This window comes from Plutella xylostella, chromosome 6 (genome assembly GCF_932276165.1).
Source record: "Plutella xylostella chromosome 6, ilPluXylo3.1, whole genome shotgun sequence".
NCBI classification, from domain to species: Eukaryota; Metazoa; Arthropoda; class Insecta; order Lepidoptera; family Plutellidae; genus Plutella; species Plutella xylostella.
The window spans coordinates 9,367,247-9,386,897 of NC_063986.1; the positions used below are offsets into that span (position 1 = coordinate 9,367,247).

Sequence of the window (19,651 nt, forward strand, 5' to 3'; positions counted from 1 at the left end):
TTGTTTATAAAAAAATACGATTACCTTTTATGACTTTGAAAACCGTGTTTTTTTTTAAACATACAGCATTACTCGATATTTTTTTTGACTGCGATCAATAGCAGGGCTATACAGGGTGATGCAACACCAAACAAATTCTAACAATATGGATTTTTGTACCGGTGGCACGCAAAAAACTGATCCTAGGTGTCGATTTTCAGCAAATTTATAAAAGTGTCAATATCTCGAAAATTATCCAGTTTTTACTAAGGTCATATTGTGATATTCTGGCCTCTCATGAGCTGACCTATCAGCCCTTTAAGGGATGACGTTGACTTTTGGGACACCCTGTATACTTACTGCCAGTCATACGACAGGTTGTAACTTTTAATCTGTCAAAATAATATGAAAGTAACTACCAGTCATCGGTAAATAGAGTTATTGAAACTGACAATTACTGGTTTGATTTGCGAAAGAACGATAGCCCGGTTTCACTGTTCCGTCGTCACTTCTCCCAACATTCCATATCTGGCGCTTATGCAGATGCTGTGGAACATTTTTCCGCTGAGTCCATTAAAGCGTTGAGGAAACGTAACATTAGGTCACGACGCGGAGTGGTTAGCTCTCTCGTGAGACGCCCGATCCCTTCCGACGTCCGCGCCTGTAGGGTCACCATGATTTGTGATGTTTTGAGGATATTGTGAGTTTTTTGGCATCGGTAAGAATGGTCTTACAGTTTCAATCTGTTTATAGATAGATACGTTTGTCAGATACTGCCTGTGGGATCACCATGGTTAGTGGCGTTTTTAGGAAGATGTGCGTTTTTTTACATCGGTAAATATCTGGTATTGGGGTTGCATTCTTTAAATAGCAAAGCAAGAAGCGGTTAATGTGTCCCTATAGATTGTTTAGATAAAATGGTCATAGTGGGTTTTATGCATATTGAAAACTAAAATGAAATCTTGGTATATTATGAAGAAGCAAACCGTTTCAATTCAATAAAAAATATGGGCCGAAAAATTCCCAGGAAAATAGTAACAAATGGTCACCATACTGAGTTGCGCGGGAAACCCGACTGAAGATATTCGCACAATACGAGAATTTGAAATGTCAGCGAATGGCAGCTGAAATTGAAATTCCGCCAGCAAGATGGGTCGGTATCATCTTCTTGTTAAAAAGTTTACGTTGGAATTACAAATCGTTGCTTTACTGAACAACACTAATCTCTCTCTTATTTATTTCTTTCAATCTTAAACATACCTATAACCTACTCAAGCTTGTATCCCAGAGCAGCATATAGGCACAGATTATGGACCTACTTTTGCTACTCACACATGTACTTTTTTCGTTTCATCGCAATACTGAGTCTCTTTTATTTCAATATTGTTACCCGACTGCCGAAGGAGGAGGGTAATGTTTTTTATCCTTATGATTAAATCTGGACTCTCGTGTCTCGCTTCTGCGTCATGCAGTTTGGCTACTGTGTCATTGATCAAATTGCACATTATAAACTAGATACCTATGTAGGTACTATTTGTTATAGTTTTAATTATAACTTCTCATATTTCATGCGGAGGATTTTGTCCTCATCTTAGCACAATCATAACATGAAGCTAAGGCAACAGCGAACAGCAAACTGTTGCAGCAAAGAACATACACAATTTTGCAAACCAAACTAGTTAATATTTCCATAATGGTAAGGCGTTCTTGCAACTCAAAATCCCGTAGGATTCAATAAAGTAATATCTGTACATCATCAAAACATCCTCGGTACCTATACTACGTCTAAGCTTTTTCTCTTCTCTAAGTTTAATTTAATTTTGTACATCTTATTTCCATGTCTTTTTATGTATATATGTGCGAGCGGATCTACTTATTTCCTGTAAGCAGCTATTAACTGTCGCATGTAGAAATGCTGCTCTAGATATGCAGGTCCATCAGCAATCACTCAATGTAAGAAATTACTATATCAGACGAAAGGAAATTACTATAATTATAGTCGCATGTCTATACCAGGACATCATGGCAGGCTGGGCGGTCGCCGTTTTGGTCTGACGCAGCGCCATCGAGGCCCAATCCGCGCCTCTACAATCATACAAAGTCGGGCTGAATATCAACAAATTGGAGGGTCCTCCCACTCATTTGCGAACGCGACTTTACTTGTTTATTTTCGCTTCGAGGGGCAGCTGCGTGACCGCAGGACGATCCTCTCAAAGCAAATAAGTACGCAAATTGCGCCACGAATATGCAGGTACCAGGCGCACAGAAATCGCCGAGTAATGGACCGAAATCGATTGCGCTCGAGAAGCGCTGTGAACGCACCCTCGCCCGCTGCATTCTGTAATCATCCGGCAAACAGATTTACGATCTGCTAACAGATTCTCGTTCAGCGATAAAGCTGCTAGTTTACATCAATTACTCGGATTTTTCCTTGAAAAAATAAACATTGATAGCAGCCTTTCTCCTAGCCCTCGGATGCGATCTGTAATTTGAATATTTAATTTATCGGCCCTTGTATTACAAACGACGATTTGAAACCATAAACAAACCCCTTATTGAATACGTCTCCTTCTTTCCTTTTTCATAAAAATTTATTACTCAGTAATACCTGTGGTAATACGGGAGTATTATTCTATACGCATCTTCCATTATTTATTAAAGTATGTTGTTTCACATTATTTAATGTCATACTCGCTGAACGTAAGTAAAAAAATACCCCGACAGAGTGTCCGGGCGTACAAAAATAAAATATACTAGTTAAGTAATAAAGTTGTGATACATCTAATAATAATTATGGTTCTTTTTACCTCGTTGAGCTTCAAAATAGTTTAATTACAAGTTGTCTCGCGCGTTATATTTAATAGTTACGAGTACATTATCAAATGACCTTGGGATGAATAAACTTTTAATATAGTTGTCCTTGTAATGAGGTCTATGTTTTAGTAATATGCATGTTTCTTTAGTGATTAAGTTGTAATGTGGATGCGGAGGATCTTTTCATGCTAAAGAGTTCCCGTAATCGCCGGAGCGAGAATAACGCGACGGCTCATTGTGCGGCAGGTGACGCGAGCGTGGGACCGGCTAATTTGCGACCGAAGCTACGACCGTGTAAAAGATTATTTATAATCCATTCATCGGCCGCCGGCTTAAAGAGGCTAATGTCATTGTCGCTTTGCGTCGCGTTATCCAGACACATCTTATCAGATAACCACCAGACCAATAAATCCGCGAGAAAATCTAAACTGCTGACCGCGCTCTTGATAGCCGCTCCGTCGCAGAATGTTCCCTCTGATTGCATCCACAAAGCATGCAAAAAACACCGACAGCTATTCTTTTGTAAACGGTGTCCCATAAAATTACAATCAACATTATTTATGTGCTTTGTGACTGCGAGTGCGCTTTAAACTCGGCAATTATGCTGTACAAAATTGTTTACTTTTATGAGAAATGGAAATGCTTTCCATTTATATGTACAACTTGAATAGAGTTTTGCGTGACTTGACGAATTAAAAGAAGTAACCTTCACATAGTCTTATACTTTCGTTTCCTTAGCGAAAGTTTGTGCTAGTTTGTATTTTTAAAGGCTTACTTAATCGTAGTGCTCGCGGGCAACAATGGCACCATTCAAAGGGAACACTGGCTTATAAATCAGCGACTCATATCAATAAAAGTGAATTCAGTGCTCGATTGCGTCTCGCTTTGTTGTTCACTCAACGATTGTTGGTTTGCGTTTCCAGCGTGACTCATTTATTGTAATACCTAATCAGATTACATATTTCATGAGAACCGCGCCGGTCCAAGCAATATTTCATTTGTGTCGCGATGCGGGGCCGAGATAGCATCTTCAAACGTTCGTTCAATAACTGGGATCGGTACTGGATATCGTAAGCGAGTCGATACGATCGCTCATCTGCCCTGACCGCCCGAAGGTCCCCAAGGACGCTCCGTGTAAGGAGTGGAGGAATATGTTACGGCGGCCGCTCGTGACCGACGCCTGCCAATCTTATATTATCGACTTCACTTTATTTGTTCCCGGGCCCGTCGCGTGGTCCCGCCGTAGACCCGGTGGCCGCCGACGAAGACTATTGTATGAATATTTCATATTATTGTAAACGACTTTATCTTTGGTCACAATGTAGAATTTAGCATTTCAGTTTTATTGTCTTATGACAAGTCTACTGGTTATTGGAAATATTAAATTGCGTACCGCCGGAGTTGACCGGCCGCGTCCATAAATAAGCGAGGTATTCAGCGGAATTAATAAAACATACTTTCCTGTATGACCTATGGTCTTTTAAGTCCAATAACTTTTCCACTAGCTCTAAGCAGTCGTGTGGTGATTAATGGCGCAGATGTAGTGAAAGGTTAGCGTTTATTTTTTCCTTGCTTTCCGAATCTGTGTATGAATAGCTCATTAATAAGCGGTTGGGAGAGTCGTGCCAGGCGGGTGTGTTGGCGCGGGTAGTGCTAATAAAGGCGAGCGTGGCGGTGATCTGATGCTGCAGGTGGATTCCACGTGTCTGCTAATGCTGAGTGTCGCGTGCCCGCCGTCGAGCCCGATGCTATCTCGGGCACGAAGCGAGACGTGCTGTGCCCCTTCACACGTGATTCAGAGATCCCATCTTGTTGACGCGTGCTCCTTCCACGACGGTGAAACTGCATGGAAACCAAGGAGCTTTTCTAATATAACCTGACCTCGCCCTAGAAAAAAAACGACATATTTACTAAACTTTATATTTTTTCAACGGCTGCACTGTTTGCATATGGGGAGTAAACTTTAGAATTGGAATCGTCCCATAGGAAAAAAACTCGCTATAGAATCGACGTTTACATACGCTACATAAATTCTCTCTGACGCCATTTGAGACGTATTTCAAAGTCAGGAATTTCCGAGGCGTTACCAAAATTATGAACGGCAATGACACTAGATACACCGTATATATCGAATATCGTCGGAATGTAAATTAAGCACATAATTTTATACATAAATCCTTATATTCATATGAAATCTTTTTCAATAGTACGAATGAAATTATCTGCGACATAAACATTTAGCTTAACATCGGTTCAAAAGTCATACCATATGATTTATTTCCTAGGTACCTATAACTTTTATACCTATCCCATAAAAGTTATATATATACTCAATCACTCAAATTCCATATCCTCTTAGCAAGATTTTCCTAACTGGTGAAATCTGGACTCGTCTAGCACTTAACTGCTGCACTTTAAACACTTATATCCACTTTCACATTTCTAGATGCGACTCCATTGTCTCTTAGTTCTTCTTGTCTGGACATTAAAGTTCAAACGCTAGATAAAGATTTGTTAAGACCAGACTGCATTGACTTTATTTGTTATGCCTGAGTGGAATTCTAAGCCGATGGCTCGCCAAAGCTAGCTTAGTTCTTGACATGCTAAATTCCGTCTGATTCGTTTCTTATGTATACATGTATATCTTTTCACATTTGTCTTTTGTCAGCTATGTTCGTTTGGTATTCAATGGCATACAGAATGAAGTCTGAACATAATTTAATAAGTTCAACAAACTTATGTCTTTGTCTTAGGATCTCGTGTTTTAGTCTGTGAATTAGACATCATTTTTATTATTACGGATTTTGTACTTACTTTTATGTTTAGATTCCTTTACTGTTGGAATCATTTCAAAGCTTTCAATTAATTCATGTTCATATAGACACTATACACAATCTCGTTGCCTCATCTTCAGCAATTTTATCTAAACCTTCCAAACCTAATGATATTCCGTTTATGACTGACTGACAGGTAATAACTCTTGTTTTCAATAAGGAACATCGATTAATGTAGATCACTATCATTTCAATGGTAGGTTTGCATGACTAAGGAAAAATGCGGTTGATGCTGACAAGATTCAGATCTTTCTCTTTCTACTGTACTTTTAAGGAATATGTTGTTTAACAATAGGATAAAATATTCTATAAGGAACTCATCATCTGTTGTCGCCAGCATTGTTATAATACTTTCACTGTTGTTCCATCAATTTCTAGCACTTTCAGTCAGTGACTCCCTATTCATATAAAATGATATTGCAAGGTATCGTGTAATTTGGTAGGGAATATATAAATAATAGAGGCGTTTAATTTTAAGTTGTTTATTCAAAGGTAATGCAATTCGGACGGATCAAAATATTACACTCACAGGATTTACTAATTGTATTAACATCTGAACTTAAAGGCACTAAAGACATTAATTACTTTCACGTTTACATAGAAAATAGCACATCTTTTATTCATAAAAGCTACAATTAGTTTAGAATGTTCATTTATATTAGGAATTTATTAATTATTAAATATAGTTCGTTTCTCAAACATAAATTATGTATAAAACACTATCCTAGGTTTTAATAAATTACGATGTCGGGACGGCCGTCAATCCATCGTCTCTTGACTTAGGTCGCACGTTCGGCTATCTAGATACTTAAAGGTACTCAATTGTTACTATTTACTTATCACTATTTTATTAAAAAATATACGTTTAAGCTACTTTTAAAATAATTATGGTACAATACGTGATCGAACATCCTTAAATGGAGGTCCGAACGTAAAGTGAACGAATGGGCGACTCGTGATCTCGATTCGACTCTCACGGCCGCGCCCGGCGGCGGCGGGGAAGGGGACAAGCCAGCGCCCTCGCACTCTCGTCATCGTCACAGCCACACTGGACCCAGGTCCCTAGCATCCATCGTCAGTCGCGCGCGCTCTCCGGTCGTCCCCGCCCCCGCGCCGCGCCCGCCCGCGCCCGCCCGGCACCACACATGTCATGTCGCCGGGCGGCGGCGCGGGCGTGCAAGGCCCTACCATCTTAACAACCGCTATCGCTGTCCCGCACTCTCACCAAGATGGAAGTCGCTCTCACAGAGAGATATCGTCCTGCCGAGTCGGAACGCGACGGAGGTTTTACACTACTAATATACTATCTACTATTGCTGACGGGTGGATCACGTCGACGTGCGCCGGAAGGCTCAGAAGTGCCTCTGGTGCGCGCGGGAGAAACTGGCATCGTAGACTTTGCAGAGAGCAGAGGGGGCGTTGGGGCCCGGCAGTAGTTCGGCAGCCTTGGAGGCCGCGCGCCGCCGCTGCCAACTGCAGGTCCAGGCGGCGAGCACGACGAGCTGCGCGGCGAGGAAGGCGGCGGCGGCGAGCATGGCGCCCGAGGCGTTCACGCACGTCAGGTCGGTCTCGCGCACGAACACGGAGTCCTCGGTGACGTTCTTGGCGCGCTGCTTCTCGAAGCCGAACATCTTGTCGGTGATCTGGATGGTCTGCACGAGCAGCATGTCGTCGGTGGGCGCGGCGGGCGTGGAGCGACGCTTCCTGCGTCCGTACGACATGACGGAGCGCAGCTCGTTGGGGCCGCCGTCGCACACCACGGGCTCGCAGGTGGGCATGCAGGGGGTCACCAGCGCGCGGAACTGAACCACCTCCGAGGACGGGAACTTGAACGCGTCGAAGTGAGACAGCAGCATCTGAAACAAGCGCAAGTAAATGTGAAACAAGTTATAATTTGACCTGGATTTTACTTTTACGACCCAAAAATTGCCTGTTCGTTTTAATGCAGATGAGAAATCAATGTTTTCAATAATTAACTACTATTACTAGTTGCCGTGTGCGTTCCTACCAAAGTATTTCACTATGGTAATAAAAGCGTTGCGAGCTTTCATCTAATTGCACCGCATTACGTTTCTAATCCATTGCTATTCTGAATAGTTTAGCTCTCACCTTTCCGTTATTGGCAGACTTGGCGACGGGTCCCATGATGAAGTGCTCGGTCGGGCAGCCGTCGCTGTCGATCAGCGTGATCTCGCTGGAGTCCACTCCGTCCATGGCGACCAGCTCGCGGACAAAGATCTCGAACGGAGAGTTGGGGTCCAGGATCTCGAAGCGGAGCGCCTGTAACACCGAAACCAAATTAGATTCCATGCATCAGTAACAAGAATTATTTCAGCTCGAAAAATTGAACAGTAATGTGACATACCAAGGGGTCTCCGACTTCAGCGGACGAGATGACGTCATCTCCGTTCCTGTCGGTGATCTTCATGTGTACGTTGGGCGAGTCCACAATGACCTCCTCGGTGAGGCCGGTCTGGATGTCCCCGTGGATGCCGAGGTCCACCTCGTTGGCAACAGTCTTGTTGGTCAAGTCGTACTGGCAGGTCACGGCCAGACCGAGGTCGGACGATGTCACAATCGTGTCGTGGTGCTGGATTACTACGTCGTTCAAGTATCTGCATAAATAATTTACGTATTCAGTCAATGTTGAGTACATAATAAGTCTTCAATATAGAATAGCATACGATGGAATGGAATACAATGTTATGAATGTAAACAAAAACTATTATTTGCCCTAACGAATAGTAGCCAGTAATATTACCGATAAAAAAACGAAAAATCTTACCTTCCAAGACCGTTTTGTTTGACATTGCACTCGATGTTGTTGTAGCCCATGTGCAGTTCGAACTCGAGGCTCTGTTTCACATCGACAACGCATGAGTTGGGGCTTCCCTTCGCGTAGATCTTGCCGTCGAACAGCTTGGACGTCTGGATGCGAGCGACCATGTCGCCGGCGCGGCAATCGATTGAGACGTTATAGCAGGAAGACAATTCGTAAGTCGCTGCCTCCGGGACTTCCAAGTACGGGTCCTGCGATTGAAACATAAGGTCAGCACGTTTCATTGCGACGCCAGTTACGGGGAACTGATGTTCGGATAGTTTACCTGGATGTCGGCGAGGGTAGCGCGTGAGTGATGGGACAAACGGCAGACGTGGTCGCCGGTGTCGCCGTGGTCGTACGAGTGGCACCTGAATGGCGAGTTGAGGCAGAGCTCGCGGCACTCCTCGACGGTCTGCACGTCCTGGTACACGGAGTCCACGGTCTTCAGGATGCGGCCGCCCATCTTCTTGAACTCGCAAAGCTTCGTCGGCTCCTCAACGCAGTTGTTCTCCAAGTAATCGGTATCTGATTGAGAAACAAATTGGCATTTTTTTCCGAGTGCAAAATTGGTTGTGTTTATAATGGGCAATCGAACGCGATGTATAAGCGTCGATAATGAATGAAACGGGTTATTTGAAATCGGCGATCTATAAACGCGTACAATTAAAGCGGGTGATTACAATCATGGGAACACAAGTCGTTATAATACCTTCGTTTGGCTGGAACGCGCTGGTGCCGGCGAGCGTGATGCGGTCCATGTCTGACAGCACGCAGTCACCGGTCTTGTTGTTGTAGTTGGCAGACCTGCAACAAGCCACAAGGTTAGCAACCAGCCATAGGTTAGCAACCAGCTACACACATAGCCCCCTTGTTCTGCTCATCCCTTTTTTACTAAGCGCCGTGCGAACTTTCCCAAGGAGCGGTTATTTGCGTGTTGCGAATAGCAACTTTTTCCGCACCTTGTAAGTGGCTGTTCTAACACTTAACTGTTTCTTAATTATGTGGAGTAGGAAGTTATGTGAAACGAGATCCGAATCTTTACAACTATATGCTTAATTGTTTGTTGTTTCTCATTTCGTTATGGTAATCATTAAATACATCGTTAAACGTAAAATACAAATTATTACAAATTGAAAGTTCTAAAAACATCTGCATAGTAATTTTCTTAATTGGTATACCTACACATACTTACGAGTAACATAAAATAACAATTCATACCTAAACATAAGTAAAAGTTCTAAAAAGCAAAGATTTATTCTAAATTATGTTTGTCGTAGAGTACTTACTTCATATTCCAGAGAATTACTTATCTGTTTGATATCAATTATGCATTCACGTCTAGAACTCAGAAAATTAAATCGTTGAGACGCAGGCTTACGCTTTTACTTTCATCACCCGCACGACTTGTCTCAATAACTTTATATGCAACCCTCTTTGTTACAAGAGCAGAGCACTTTATTCTACCTCATCTTGTTCCTCGCTGATTTAATTTCACATCCCATAACTGAACAGTCACATAAAAATAAATTCAGTTGTGTAAACATTATGTAAGCACATTGTTTCCATTCGAACATTACGAAGCACGATATATTTTATGCCGGTATCATCTGCACCGCTTTGACCTCTGCAGTGGTACTTAACCTGCTATCCTCATTTAATGATTTCCTTTTACTTTTGTTCTGTGACCAGTAAAAGGACTACTTATCTCCGATCATCTCGGACAATATTTTCTGTGAGCACAAAAGACTGCGATCAGATGACCCCTCGATCTCCCGTGGGAATGCATATTTCACAAAGCCCGCAGGAAAATTGCCCGAGTTTCGCTCACCATTTCTAAATAAGACCATTTGTTTAATATTAGATTAGGGCTACGTCTTTTTAAGGGCTCACATTTTAATCTAGATTAACTGCGCGGCGCCTCTCACGGAGCTATTACGTGCAGTCATTACGACCGAGAATTAATTTAAAGTTTAAAACTTTATTATTATGGCTACTGATCATCATCTTTCTTATTAAGGACTCTAAGAAATTGCGCACGTAAACGGTGCTCGCCGTGTATAATAAACTAATCTATCCGCAATTTGTTCAGCGGCATCTTCCTTGTTCATTTGAATATTCACAGAAGCCCCGACACATGTTGAATGCCACTTACGCCGCCGGACCGTCACTGAACAGTACGCCAGTAAACACCACATGCATGGCTCCGTAAACAGCTGAATGTATGAAACAGTGAGGTAATGAATTCGCCCTGAATAATTGTGCTACTCCGAAGCTCACATATAACTTTCGAAGGCGGCCTCTGTGGTGGTCTCGACTCGCTAGCAAAGAATAGGCCATTTAAAGACCATCATTTCTATTACTTGTAATTTAAACCCTTAGATCTCTCGATTCGCCTCAGGCAGCAGTGCAGCTAAATAGGGACTGAAACGAGTTGATCAGAATATACTTTCATTCTTATAAATTGTTGCAATTTGAACACATTCCGAGGCGGTGCTATATATGCTATAGTTTAAAATCTATAAGTTATGTTATAAAAAAATATTTGCTGTAACTTATGTTCTTGTTTGTTTACTATTTGAATAAAGTTACTTTGTACGTGTTTCATGATCAGAGCTGCTATTAGTATTAAGAATTTCTCATTTGTACCGCACCCGTGTGTCGTACAAACGTATTTTGTCCGTTTCCTTCAATATGTGGTTTATCGGTTATTGTATCGTGGAAGTAGGAAGCGATAGGGCAGGGCGCTCCCACACCGCGCGGAGGCTGCGTCCGGGAATATTTGCCGAGCGTCGTGACTCGCGACGATCGCGATGTGCGCCGCCCGGGGAGCGCCCGCCGCCGCCGCCCCCCGCTCAATGGAGATACGACTATTTTGTGCCCAACGGTACACGTGTCAAACGCCGCCCGACGACGACATAAAATCGCGCATTGCATTCCGTAATCGTTCCCCAGAACCGCAACTTTAGCGAAACACCCCGCGACAGCCGAGTCGTGGAATTTATTACTGTCCCGCCTTTTATTTTCCTTTTAACATTTTGACCTTATGTACAACCATCATTGTGCTTTACTATCGCTTACTTTGCGTTTCCGATGTTAATGCCTGCATTCGTCTGGCTACAGACGTATCGGTACTGTCTCATTAGGCATGTAGGCAGCGCACACTGCTCATACGTAATGTGGGTTTCAGCTGTGCACCGAATGTGAGCATCAACGGCACACCACTATTTATGTTAATGATATCAAAAACCGTACAAGGAAATAAACACAATAGGACAGTCGTGTCTGGCTGCATTAGACGCGCCAGACGCGGGCGTGCAATTGGCCTCCCTGCTTTGTATATAATGCTTGTTTGTAGAATTCAAAAACGGAACGGCTACCAGGAAGGGGCCGTGACTTATCCACGGAGCTGCAGCAAAGATGTGCCGCGAGACTCTCCATGTACGGTAACTTGGTGAAGGTTGATTGACTTCGTTATCGGCCCTTTCCATAAATTAGATGCTGCTGCGGCTCTTTCAATAATGAGAGGATGTTTGAGGATTTGTAACAGCGCATGAAGGGGCAGCGTGTTTTGAAACTATACAAGGCCAGAACGCAGAGGTTGGGACTGCTCGCGTATATTTTCAAATTAAAATGGTGCCATGATTTACTTGAAAGTATACAAGGCCATTACGCACTAATCGCGTATATTTTCAAGTAAGTTGGGCCAAAATTATGGCTTGAAAATATACTGCAGCAGTTACCACTGCGTACTAATCGTGTATATTTTCAAGCGCCAAGCGGCGATGCGGGCACTTGAAACTATACGTGATTAGTTACCAGGTAGCCCTTTTGAATTGTTGCTCTCTCTTTCTTTCATGCGAAATAGTAATAAGTCTATTGCTTTCTAAACATTGTATCATCATTCCGCACTTGGCATTAATTTCGTAACGTGTTTTTTGTTTACACCGTAAGTTAAAAAGTAAATTGATATTAAACTGTAGAAATGTTGTTAATAGTAAAAATTATCTCATAAGAGGGTGTAGAACAATTCATAAAAGACAATTACGGTGAATTAAAAACTAGATGAAAAAAATGTCAATAATAGGTCTATAGGGTAATACCTACTACACTCACGAGCAATTAATAAGTCCAAGTAGCAAAAAGTCAACACCAAATGACCCTAATTTTTTTAAACCATTAAATTTAAAATTTGATCAACATTTGCTATTTTAGTTGGTTATAATAATATTTTGATGCGCTGGTAAATGCACTTTAATATTGCCGACGGCGTCATTAAGCTAGTCTTACCCGTTCAGGAGTGTAGTAGGTATTACCCTTAATTCATTTAAATAATAAGATATTAGTAGGTATGCTACTTGCAAGTATGATTGCTATAAATATCAATTTATCAATCAAATTAGAGCTTGTTCATCTTAATTTATTATCATTTTATAGGTATGACAGGCAGAACAAGTCAATTGTAGTCATTTACATTTACCGAAATAGTTAAGTAAATTAGAATCAGCATGTAGGTATAAATTATATGCGACTAGTACGCCAATCAAGCAATATGCGTAATAGCAATGTATATTTTCAAGTACGATTCAGTAAATCCCAACTTGAAAGTATACACGATTAGTACGCACAAATCGTGTATATTTTCAAGTAAAATATTTATTTTTTTCACTTGAAACTATACAGTGCTAGTACACTATGGGTGCGTTCTGGCCTTGTATAGTTTCAAAACACGCGAAGGGGCACTTTGTGATTGAGCGGTTAAGGATTGAGCGCATTCGAAATGAAAGAGCAGTTAACGTCCGTGTCCGTTAGATTGCTTCATTGATGTTGGCTGTCAAAGTTCAGGCTTTAGACGTGTGGCTAAGTAGCATTAGGAGTGGAGGAGTGGACAGGGTCACGGTGATGGAGACATGGCCCGCTGCGGGCTCTATTGTCCCGCCTTGTTAGGGATGTTGGGTCTCCGAGCGTGCTCGTGTCACTGCATTGTACACACTGAAGAAAACATCGTTAAGAGCGCCTAAAGACATGTAAGCTTTAGCCGAACATACGAAATTAAGGAAATGGCTGTTAAACCTACCTATAGTTATTTATTGTTTCGACTTGCATCAATAAGTCACCCTTTTTATCTCATGCAAAAAATATTATAATTTACGAAAACGAACCGCATCGCTTTGTATTTCCGGAAACATTAGCTGCAATCGTATAAATTAACTGACGTTACGATTTTAATTGCTGCATATTCTGTGCAATGCTATTAATTTAGCGTATCTTTGGTTCAGCAAAAAGAGCTTTAGTCATTTTAATTGCGCTTCGCACAATGATACGTTTGGCTCGTTAATTAACGATTAGCTAGATTGTGCTGTGTTGTTCTATGGCTTGATGCATAGCTGCGCAGCTTCTTATTAATTGACTGTTTTTTAATTCTTAGCTGATATGGTGTGCTGGAGGTTAAGGTGAAGCGTGTCACTATTAGTAAGATAGTTGATGCTTGTTGAAAGTATATTTATACCAATAGGCGATGGGAACCGTGACCGTGATAATCTGTTTCAACTTCTGCGTTCTAATTAAAATATCATAAATTTTTTGTTCATATGATACGAATTAGGTACTTTTTTGTTTCAAAAAGAAAGCGGCTGTTTACAGGGGTCACGTGAATGTGAGGATCAAGAGCACAAATGATACAGTCCTCATAGATCGTGAGGTAAATGTGTGCCTCCATTCTCTGTATGTAGAAAGCCGGTGCTTGATTCAAAAGGTTACGTGGATGCGGGGTCACGACACACCCCACCGCCCCTTAGCACGTTCTACTTCGTACAATTCTTTGTACTACAAAATTTATTGCCCCCATACAATAATAGCACCTCCGATATAAATCAATTGCTCGCATAGAAATTCTTTGGGGGCGTAAACTTTACGCTACGATGAGCCAGTATTTCTCTCGGGTAGGAAATGGATCTCGAATTTCCATATTCCGTGTCAGTAGCCATAAACCTGATTCGGTTTTAGTAAGAATTTACGCGTTCCTCGCGGATTTGAATTGAATTGAATCGCTCTTGGCTTTCCGGCGTCCGTTCTAAGTGCTTGAATGCATAAGATATATTTCATTTACAGTTTGCTTTTATAGTAAATTAACTGTTGTAATAATCCTCGGAGTCATCTCACAGTAATTTAGCTATTAACAGCGTGGTACATGTTATTATCTATCAGTACAAATTTATATTACTGCCTGTAAGTGGCTACTTCTACGCGTTAATTTATGACTGTTGATTTTATGTGATTACTTATTACATGGACTTCAAGTTTCCTGAATCATAAAATATATTTATGGCTTTTTAATTTTCAATTGCAAATTCATGCGCTTATTAGTATTAATTACACCAATTGTAATTGGGCCATTATTTTATTTTAGGGACCATTATCGGTCCCCTACATAGAAACATTTTAAAAAAATTAAATAATGAAATTCAGGAATATAGCTACCGTCTGTAGCAATTAAATAAGACACCGGTCACAGAAAATATAATGAATTTATGTAAAATACTTTATTTATTTACAAATTACGGTAACTCTGTTGTTGTTTTTGGTAACGCAATTGTTTTTCATACAAAAATTGTCTGTCCCTCGGAGCGAGTCATATGAAACAAGCACAACGTGTGTAAAAAATTATAATGGAAACAATTTTTTTGAATATTATAACGAATATGTCATTATTTAAACTTTACTTCACGGTAATATTCATGATTTTATATGAACATATTATGGGACAATTAATATTCCTGGCCGAGTCCCCAAGCCTAAGCAAAAATACACCTACACTAGGTTACCCTAGGCAATTCAATCATAAATAAACTTTTTTTCACTTTCTTACACCTAAGATCATTTGAATGGCTGTGTATTTGTATCGGAGTGCAGGAAGGAGAGCGGGACGGATAAAATGACCAAGTCTTTCGGATGAGAGTCCTGGAGAGAAGCGCGTGTATTTATTGTGACGCCACTGAGTTACCGGCGACATACGGTGAGTTTTATAGATATTTATTATTTTATTTCATGCAATATATGTAATAATTAGTAACAATTATTAGGGCATTTTGATATCCCATGTATGTGTATTCATTTAAGTACTAACTTCAAATAGGTTATTGTTTTACAACTGCGTTACCGCTACACTTCGTTACTTTTTCAGTAACGCAGTTGTAGCTATAGTAACTCAGGGGTTTTTCTTATAGTTTTCAGGTATCTGTTACTCAATTTATGGTACAAATATAACATTTGAGCATATTATATTGTTACAGTATAACATTTCAGACTCAATGGCGTAAACAGCGGCTGTAAAACAACGGCTTTATAGGCAAAAAAAATTAGAAATATTTCTTAGTATTAAGTTGTTATATTTTCAGCGATTTTAATGTTTGATATTAAACAAAGAGTTCTGTTAATTTTAGTTTGATAGTTTTTTCACATTATGATTAGTTTTAATTGAAGAAAGTATAAAGATTGTGATTGAGATACCACTGTGTTACCAATTAACCACAGCGTTATCTATTTGTCCCTCGTTTCCGGAGAGTATTCACAAACATTTTAGCTACTCTATATTAGAAAGAATGTTAAACTAAATATAATAATTATAATTCACCTTATTTAGAGCTATTTCTAAAACTTTGAGCAAAAAATTATGATTATTTTGTCCTTTTTTCGAAAAGTATTGCATTAAAACTTATTGATTGGTAACGCAGTGGGAAACTTTATTATAGAATGAATAACAAAACTGAGAATATTTTGTAATTTAAACTGTTAGATTAATGTTTTTTTTCTTACTTTTTATCTGGTATATGTTTACGAACCAAAATATATGTTCCTAACAATAAAACATAATTTTGTATGAAAGTAACGCAGTAGTATTTTTTTCTCATCGTTCCTCGATTAAACGTCAATAACTTTAAGAAATAGCAAGAAAACATCGCTGCAAATGTATTTAATGAATAGTATAAATGTTAATTAACATAAATAAATATTGAAAGGTTAATTAATAAGAAGTTTATTTTTGAAAAAAATATCTGTAAAAGTATGTCAAATTGTACCCAAAATAAAATAATGGCCCAATTACACCTTATTAGGAACCTATCTAGCAGGGTTGTTACATAAGAGGTTCTCATAATACATTTATGATCTTGATGAAGCTATAAACTTAAATGAGATTTAGCGATTTATAAGTATAAACTCTCTTTTCAGTAATCTGTAAATGGCTTCGCCCACTGCAGAATTTAATTTTATGACTAGCTTTATGGAGTAGTTTCACAGGTTTTTTTTTCAATCTTGCTTTTACTACCATAACTATGTATGAAAAGTGGAGAGCTTACGCATGACTTATTTAGTTTTCTTCCGCTTACTAGTACTATTGTGATTTCCAAGTCGAATTAATTTAACTTAGTGTCCACGGTTAGGACAATAGTTGGCTACAAAAAGTGTTGGATGCGAATCTTCACACGCAGTCCAGACTTTTTTGTAAGTTCCCAATGGAATAATCCAAATGAATTGTTAATCGCTCATTTACCGCCATAATTGGAAAGAGCACGGTAATAAACTTTCTTAGTTATTTCCAGTTGCAACATATAAAACGAGCGGTTAAACAATGGTTATATCACGTACCTAACTCTGATGGGAAACAATTCTATAGACGCAAAAAATGGGATGGTGAATATTTGAAAGAATCAATTCAATGGTCACGACAAAGGCGCTATATACCAATCATACAGTTTTTTACTGGTTTTCCTGTAAGTTGGCTGGTAGAAAATGCTTTTATCATTAAGCCCACCTTTTACTTATACCTACACTCTGAAACTATGAAAAAGTTCCAGTGACATATGGAATTATATATTGTACCTATATAGTGTATTTTATATTTGTGCAATGTATAAAGTATAAGACTGACCTGCAAACAAACTCGTTCTCCCCGAGGCACAGGTCGAGGCACATCTGCCGGGAGCTGACGCTGTGGGTCTTCTTGCCTCTCCCCTTGAGGTTGTACCCGCGGACGCGGTCGAAGCACCACGCTCGCTCGCACGGCCGCACGCCCAGGCACGACTTCTGCGCGTATATCGTGAACACCGGGAACTGCGATTTGGTCAAAGCACCTGCAAACAAAAACAACGTCAGAATTCACGCCTCATTCTATAGGCGGGAGGGCGATTCCCCGAAGCTACCGAAGAAAGCGACCTTTAAAACAACGTCACGTCTAAACGGTGTACGTTTTACGATGCCAAATAGCCTATTACGCCACAATAGCAAACAATTTCGCGTAGTCAATTATTAAATTGTATATGCTTCATCAGCACACGTCGTGCTGTGGGTAAAGCGTTCCACTTGAACGAATGTGGGGGTAGGTTCGCAAGAAGCGAGTGCAGCGTGCATGGGTAATTGGCTCCCAGAGTCGCCGATTCGCCGAACCGCACGTGAATTGCATGGTACTTGCACGAAATTGCCACAGACAATGCCCTTGCAAAGAATTCTAATTTTGAATTTGTGAAGCGTGCTGAAACTAGAAATAGACAATATGCTTCCTAGTCGCTAGCTGAATCATAATTTTCATGTAGAGTTCTGTTTACTAAGATGGCTCAGAGTGCTTTTAAATTGTACCTTTGAAGAATGGCTTAATGTTGGATGTGGATTATAATCGTGATCAGCTTAAAGATTCTTAAAAGGGTACTTAATCTCTGTTCTATCTTACTTGTTGTGTTAAAGGGTTATTGTCCTCTTCCGAAACCACGAATTTTAAAGATAATTGCGTTGGTATTCGTGTCTTAACTTACTGTGGTTACCAACAGTATCTCAATTCAGGATGCTGCGGCTTCGTAAAGATAAAGAACAATTGCAATTGCATAATATAAATATTTTGTGTACAATGACCTTATTGTACTGACTGCATTTCAAGTGATTTCTATTTATGTTTTATGGTGTGCAAATAAAGATTATTATTATTTTTACATAGCTAAGCGGATATTGACGAGGCCTGTACTTGTATATTTTTCTTGTAATGCCTCATTTCATTAATTTCTCCGTGTTCGTTAGTCGCTTCCTGTGCCACTTCCATATTAGTACACCTGACCGCGGCCGGCCAGACGGCTCGCGATCAAATATGTACACACGGTCAAGTTTTCCATTTCGCAGCGAGAGTATTTTTTCACCTATTTGCTTGGTATGTGCTCACATCGCCGTTATGGGCATTCAAATGAAACTGGTTAACAAAAAATCTACTCTATTCATCCGTACTTTATTAAACAAGCGAGAGTGTTCAGATTATTATTGTGTTTCAAGCATACACGCCAAGTGCCGGTTATTTTACACTGACAAGACATCCGGCTGTTCCGTTATTGAGACGATTTTTTGTTTATTATTAATATGGGACGTCTAATCACGAAGCGGCGAAAACAAAATCTATACGGTACTGTGTGCTGGTTACGAATATTAGGTTTTAATGACGCTTCGGTGTTTTGTAAACACTATAAGCATGTGAATCAATTTAGTTTGTAGATCTTTAAACGGCGATACGGCTCGCGACCTATCTCTTGAGTACAAAATATGTAAAGCGAAAAGCGGTGCTTGCGAGTCACCTCTGACTGCCCTTTCGGGGATTACAGTCCTGTACATACGTATGTATGTATGTATCTTACCGGGCAGCTGGTCGGCATCAGAGCTGAACAGGACGCAGAGCCCCGTCTCGTAATTGACGGCGCGACAGGTGTCGTTGGCCTGGCACTGCTCGAGACAGTCCGTGAGCATCAGCGTGCCGGGGATGTCGTCCAGGATCTGCGACGGAGCCGAGAACACGTATCTGCAACAAAAAAACACATAAGTGACAGATTCACTCGACGAGATAGATCACCATCTCGTCAACGCACGCATGAATAATAATTAAGCCCATTTGCAAATGCACCTGGGCATGCGATTATTTCAATGATCGTGCTTTTTCATTCAGAAATTGAGTCATCATCGTCGTAAATGAGATGTTTTAAATCAAAACAGCTAGGAAATTGCTCTTCCGTTATTAGCTCGTAGGATGCATTATTATTTTATAAAAATCTGCATGTCGCAGCGGTGCAATAAAATCACTTTTCTTTTATACGCCTTAAGTGAAGTCGCATCTTGATAACTTCACTCAACGCCTTCTGTCGGCTTTATAATCTTAATTGCCTTACCAATTATCGGTCAG

The 19,651-nt window shown here is 40.4% G+C and overlaps 2 protein-coding genes across 5 annotated transcripts in view; one reads left to right on the top strand and one right to left on the bottom strand.

Moving 5' to 3' along the window:
* The window catches only part of LOC125488616 (autophagy-related protein 16-1), a 155,182-nt gene that overhangs the window by 3,119 nt on the left and 132,412 nt on the right, over window positions 1-19,651 (top strand). The window lies entirely within an intron of this gene.
* The window catches only part of LOC105383883, a 59,044-nt gene continuing 45,486 nt past the window's right edge, over window positions 6,094-19,651 (bottom strand). For all 3 annotated transcript variants that reach the window (XM_048621651.1, XM_048621650.1, XM_038119891.2), the window contains 8 exons: window positions 19,113-19,273; window positions 17,375-17,576; window positions 9,158-9,252; window positions 8,732-8,973; window positions 8,413-8,657; window positions 7,993-8,242; window positions 7,737-7,907; window positions 6,094-7,483 (listed from right to left, as the gene is read on the bottom strand). In XM_048621651.1, the coding sequence (XP_048477608.1) occupies window positions 6,980-7,483; window positions 7,737-7,907; window positions 7,993-8,242; window positions 8,413-8,657; window positions 8,732-8,973; window positions 9,158-9,252; window positions 17,375-17,576; window positions 19,113-19,273 (1,870 nt within the window). In that variant the 3' untranslated portion in view covers window positions 6,094-6,979. The remainder of the gene's footprint in view (window positions 7,484-7,736; window positions 7,908-7,992; window positions 8,243-8,412; window positions 8,658-8,731; window positions 8,974-9,157; window positions 9,253-17,374; window positions 17,577-19,112; window positions 19,274-19,651) is intronic.